General features: G+C 34.2%; 1 protein-coding gene across 1 annotated transcript; it reads left to right on the top strand.

Moving 5' to 3' along the window:
• Positions 1-1,550: 1,550 nt before the first annotated feature.
• Positions 1,551-4,047, top strand: LOC106304627 (spermidine coumaroyl CoA acyltransferase-like). Its single transcript, XM_013741029.1, has 3 exons — positions 1,551-2,177; positions 2,413-2,664; positions 2,911-4,047. The coding sequence occupies exons 1-3, from the start codon at positions 1,725-1,727 to the stop codon at positions 3,589-3,591; spliced, it is 1,386 nt and encodes a 461-aa protein (XP_013596483.1). The 5' UTR covers positions 1,551-1,724; the 3' UTR covers positions 3,592-4,047.
• Positions 4,048-5,908: the final 1,861 nt, after the last annotated feature.

Genomic DNA, 5,908 nt, shown 5'->3' with positions numbered 1-5,908 from the left:
TCTTACCTTAGCTCAAACTCAGTAAATAACATTGTTTCTTTGATACATCATTGGGTTCATGTTTCTCCAAACATAAGGAGTGCAACAAGTGATTAAACCACCATAAAAATGACAACTTGATAAGGAAGAAAAGAGAAATGAGAGAGATGATGACAACTACAAAAAATTATCTAATTCTAATTTTAATTAACCTAAAAATAAACCAGATTCTAAATTAATGTAAACCGATCGAAATTGAATATTAAATTAAGTTTGGTTTACATAAACCTAGATTTCCGTCAGTAAATCTGCCATAACATAAATTAAAAAGTCTGCCACCACATAAACAAAAAGTCTACCAACAATTTTAAGTCGGATATATAAATCTGCCATAAGAAAATAAGTCGAATATAATAAAATAAGTTGACCACAAAAATCTACCATTTATAATAAATCTGCTACCTCACTCGACAGACATATTCCTAAAAATCTGTTTTCTATTCAAATCGTACAATTAACTCTGTCGTGGAAATAAATCTGACGTTTCTAAGAAAGTCTGACACCACTTTAACGGTAGATTATTTTTTTATACAGATTTTAAAAACAGACTTATTATTTGACAGATTTATTTTTTTGAAAATAAATCTGCCGTCGATCAAAAGTTAAGGGTATTTTGGTAATGTTTTTTTTGTTATAACTATAGACAAAGGCAATTTCGACCATAAAAATATTCTAATAATTTTCAAAAAAATATGAGTTATTCTAGTAATAACACAATTAATTTGTCATTTAAGTAAACTTCCCATAAAAATAAATCAACGTTCAAATGCAATTTGTATGCCACAAAATGATGCAGAACGAAGAAATAATAAGACAAAATCCATGCCAAACCTACACATCAGGTCAAACTTTTATTGGATCAATCAGAAAATTTTTAGGTTAAATTAATTTCAGTTGGGTTAGAGCAATGTGCGTTGACGCTTTGAAACAATCTTTTTATCAAGAAGCTTTGATATCATATTAGTTTCATGAACTATCAATATAGCATACTTTGGCAATTTGTAAATTAGTTTATGTCTCTTATATATATATCATATTATTGCTTAATGTATAATCTCATTTATGATGCGGGACATTTCCTAAAAAAACGAAAAACGATCACGCTAATGTAACCAACAAACATATGAACATAACATGTGTGTAGACGGGATGAGTCAGCTCTACTGGTTAGAGCCTTGGGGGCCAATTGTCATGCTTTCGGGTTCGACGCCAGCCGGAGGCGAACTGCTCATCCCTGTCACAAAAGTGGGTACTGGGCCTTCGGGCTCAGGGAAAAACCTCCCGGGTGAAGCTGGTCCGCTGCCTGACCGGACCCAGGGATTGACCCGCGAAGCGGGAAACCCTGGATTAAAAAAAAAAAAAAAAAAAAAACATAGCATTGTCATTACGTGCTCAAAATTAAATTAAATTCATACACAATCTGTGACCAGAAAAAAATCCTGCAAAAGCGGCTGTGAATAAGAATGTCATTCTGTCGCGTAAATAAAAGATGTTGCAATGGTATTCAAAAAATGAGATTTAAGACCAGAAACCAAATAAAGGCATCAGTCAGTCATTGTTGGCGCCAACAACGTGAAAACGAAGAGGACGTTCATTTAATATTTAAAATATTCTGAACGTGGTAAGTTTAAAATTCGCTATATATAAACATCATACGGATCGTAGACACTCTAAACTGGTAAGAGATGGCAAACCAAACAAAACTGATCTTTCCTCTATTACTCGAAAAGAAACCACTCGAGCTTATTAAACCCTCAAAACACACTCCTTCTGAAACTCTCTCACTCTCTACTTTGGACAATGATCTTTTCAATGAAGTTATGTACGCAACAATTTACGTTTTCAAAGCCAACGAAAAGAACCAAAATGATCCTGTCCCTTTGCTTAGGAAGGCTTTGTCCGAACTTCTTGTGTACTACTATCCCCTTTCAGGCAAGCTCATGAGACGAGAGAGTGATCGAAAACTTCAGCTAGTTTTTTGGGGTGAGGGAGTTCCATTTGAGGTCGCTACTGCAGCCCTCAACCTCTCCTCTCTAAACTATATAGAAAATCTTGATGACCAATTTGCTTTGCGCCTTGTGCCTGATATCGAAATAGACTACGATAGCAACGTCTCTTATCATCCACTAGCTTTGCAGGTAGCTTTTCATTTTCTTGATTATTATGAGTTTTAAGGCCATGAGCTTCCATGGTAATAAAAAAATTAAAAAGTAGCCTTTTCTATGAAAAAAAAATTGCAATAAGTATATCTTTTTCTTGAAGATTAGATAATAATCTCAGTAAACTCTCAGTTTTGTAAGGGTAATGTTTTCTTCGTAGTGTGGATCACACATAATTAAGATAATCAATTGTTCCCTTTGATTTTTTTTAAAGGTGACCAAGTTCGCATGTGGAGGATTCACCATCGGCACGGCGTTGACGCACGCCGTATGTGATGGATTTGGAGTGGCTCAGATCATCCATGCTTTAACCGAGTTGGCTGCAGGAAAGAGAGAGCCAACGGTGAAGCCGGTGTGGCAGAGAGAGCGGTTGGTCGGACAATTGGATAATGAATTGGCCAAAGTGCCTGGTGGCCATATTACTAGTCTTTTAGCCACCTCACCATATATTCCAACTAGTGATATGGTATGTTGTTCTCCCATTAACTTCAACAATTTTGTGTTTGATATTTTATTTTTGATTATAATTTGTAATTTCTTTATATTTTATATACATTAGATTAAATAAGGAAAAATTAATATAATTGATGTTTTCAAGGTTCACTCGACGTTCTTGCAAATAAATACAAAGAAACTCGAAGAGTTGATGTGATTATATAGATTTTTTTTTATATTTTAGCTAAAGTGATCTCTTCCATTCTCTGTCCAACAGGTAACGGAGACAATAAACATTCGGGCTAGGAATATAAAGAGGCTTAAAGACTCTTTGATGAGAGAGTGCGGGTACCCAAAAGAGGGTTTCACAACTTATGAAGTACTTAGCTCTTGCATATGGAAAGCAAGATCTCGAGCCCTGAAGCTAAACCTTGACGGGATCACTGTCCTGGGCATAGCTGTTGGAATCCGACATGTTTTAGATCCGCCACTTCCTAAAGGATTCTATGGTAACGCCTACATAGATGTCTATATCGAGTTAACCGTGAGAGAACTCCAAGAAGCATCAATCTCTGAAATTGCTAAGCACGTGAAGAAAGCCAAGAAAACCGCTTATGACAAGGGCTATCTCGAGGAAGAGCTAAAGAACACGGAGAGATTGATGAGGGATGATGCGAAGTTCGAAGGGGTGAGTGATGGACTATTGTTCCTGACGGACTGGAGGAATATTGGTTGGTTCGGATCAATGGATTTTGGTTGGAATGAGCCCGTGAATCTGCGGCCGTTGACCGAGCAGAAGAGTGCAGTGCATATAGGGATGATCTTGAGACCTTCACAACTTGATCCATCAATGGAAGGTGGAGTTAAAGTGATCATGACGCTGCCAAGAAATGCAATGGTTGACTTCAAGCAAGAGATGGATGCTATGAACAAACTTTACGTTGGTGCTACTAATTAATTAAATTGGTATACCTTGATAAATTTTCTATGTGTGTGAGTGAATCTTTCAAATATGAATAATGGACGAATAAAATGGACGACCAAGCTTCCTGATAGATATCAACTATCTTACTACGGACGTGGCAAGTGCGCAAGTTGACGTGGACAAGGAAATAGCGTAAATGAGAGACTCTGATTGGTAAGAAGCTTTGTCGTTGAATCTTGAAGCTGCTTGAGAAGGAAGAAGACATGTATAAATAAAAGCTAGATTGAAGAATAGGTTTCATGCTTTGATGTTTTAATTGAGTAGACGATATGAGTCTCAACCCGATTGTCATGAGATCGGTGATTCAAGCTGCACTCTCACTGAGTCAAGCTATCAAAGTTGTTCTTGTATCTTTGTTACTCTCAATAACGGAGTGTTTGCCAAAAAAAAAAATCAATAAAGGAGTTTGTAATTACTAAAGTCTGTCATTGTTACGGTGAAAATGGATCGAATCAAACGTGATGATGATAAAACTGGAGGAATCAAGTGCAAACCATGACGGTGTTGAATATGATGTTTTTAAGGCTCTGAAATGGTCTTCGTCATAAAAATATTGTGTCTTCATGGACAAAGGCTAAAAGCGGACGTTTTCTTAATTGCCAAGCATATGAATTCATTTCATTGAGAAATGGCAAAGAGATACAAGCATTCTTGAATCTAAAAACTGCTAGAAAGCAAGATTCTACCGAAGAGTCCCCCAAATATATAGAAACTAGTGGCATGCCCGCGCTACGCGCGGAATAGTTGTTGATCGTGCAGTCAACTGAATTGTATGTGTTTGAAATTGTTTGTGTTGATATATCACTTTGAATTTTGATTATCTGGCTCTAAAATGGTGGTAAATTTTTCTGGCTAGTTTAGTAAAACTTATTAATGTTTTTGACATATGTATGTAATGGTGACTTGTTCCTATAATAGATGTAAACACGTTGATTGTGTAAAATTTAGTAAATTATTTGGTTCACTTATATATTTGGAAAGCCATTGCATTATTTATGAAAAAGTTAGTTTGGATTTTTCAATTTTATAAAGCAAACAGATTTCTTAAGAACCATTATTGGTTTTATTGTTGGTTTAATTAAATTCAACATAATGTTTATGATGTGATAAGAACATGCATGTTTTAACTTTCATATTACAATTTTGTGAATACCATGAGATAACTTTATAATCATTTGAGATAAAAGAGTTTTATAGCATCACATACCAAACGAAGAGAGAAAAGGTTTTCTTTCATGTAACATTAGGGTCGGCCCGTCCTACAGGTGGGATATACTTTACTTGTGATTTAAGTTATTATTTTTTGTATGATTTTGTGTTTTAGGTTTACATTTGCAAGAGATGTGTATGATACACTACAAAAAAAAATCATATTATATTACATAAATAGTATCAGAAAAACAAATGATATCAATTAGAGACACTTATTAATAAATGATACAAAATATTTGTATTTAACATCAATTATTGTAATTGATGTTGTTATTAACTTATCTTTGTTTATATTAATATATGTTAAGCAAGTGAAGATCAATTAAAAGATATATTATATTTTCATATACGTGTAAAAATATACAGTTTACTCTAAATTAAAATAATTTTAATTTTTTCTATTGTTTCTTTTGTTCTTATTAGAAATAAAAGTTTTGATAAATTAATAAAAAAACTTTTATTTTTTCATTAGTTTAATTATTTTTCATTTTAGTGTTTGTTATATTTTTATTATAAAAGGAAGTAAAATAAAAATATTTGTCAATACAGTTGAAATTCAATGCAAATTATGAATTATTTTTCATTCTTATATATATGTTTTTTGGAAAATGTGAAGACAGCGCAAGATTGATCAAAAAGATGTTTAAGGACCATCAAAGTAGTAAATGAAGCAAAGTGCGATCATTACCTTGTTCATTGCAACTGTAGTTGTGCTTGTAAGGTTTAAGACTCCTCCTCCTCCTCTGTTTCTTTTCATCCCATGTTTCTTCATATATATAAAGAAATTTAAACTCTCCTCTCATGGAAACCTCAGGTAAACATCTCCTGAGAAGCGTTAGCTTTCTGGAACCTTGTCGAGACAAATACTTGAAAATGGGGCAGATGCAATGTGAGGCTAATTCTCAGAGATACAACTCCAAGTCATAGACTTTCAAGCTCTGTTACAGACAATACAACCTAAAAGCTAAATTTTCTAGGAATCTCACAGGTTTGATCCCTAATGAAATCAAATCAGAGACTTGTTAGATCTTTCCGGTGTTGGCAAATCTTGTGGCTGAATGTATCCCTGAGACAAATC

Source organism: Brassica oleracea, chromosome C7, assembly GCF_000695525.1.
Source record: "Brassica oleracea var. oleracea cultivar TO1000 chromosome C7, BOL, whole genome shotgun sequence".
Taxonomy (NCBI): Eukaryota; Viridiplantae; Streptophyta; class Magnoliopsida; order Brassicales; family Brassicaceae; genus Brassica; species Brassica oleracea.
Note: the sequence above shows the minus strand (reverse complement) of the source record. Positions and strands in the feature narration are given on the sequence as shown.

Coding starts and splice junctions, on each gene's coding strand:
- LOC106304627 (XM_013741029.1), top strand. CDS start 1,725: ATGGCAAACCAAACAAAACTGATCTTTCCTCTATTACTCGAAAAGAAA. Junction 2,178..2,412: donor ATCATCCACTAGCTTTGCAG/GTAGCTTTTCAT, acceptor TTTTTTTTAAAG/GTGACCAAGTTCGCATGTGG. Junction 2,665..2,910: donor ATATTCCAACTAGTGATATG/GTATGTTGTTCT, acceptor TCTGTCCAACAG/GTAACGGAGACAATAAACAT.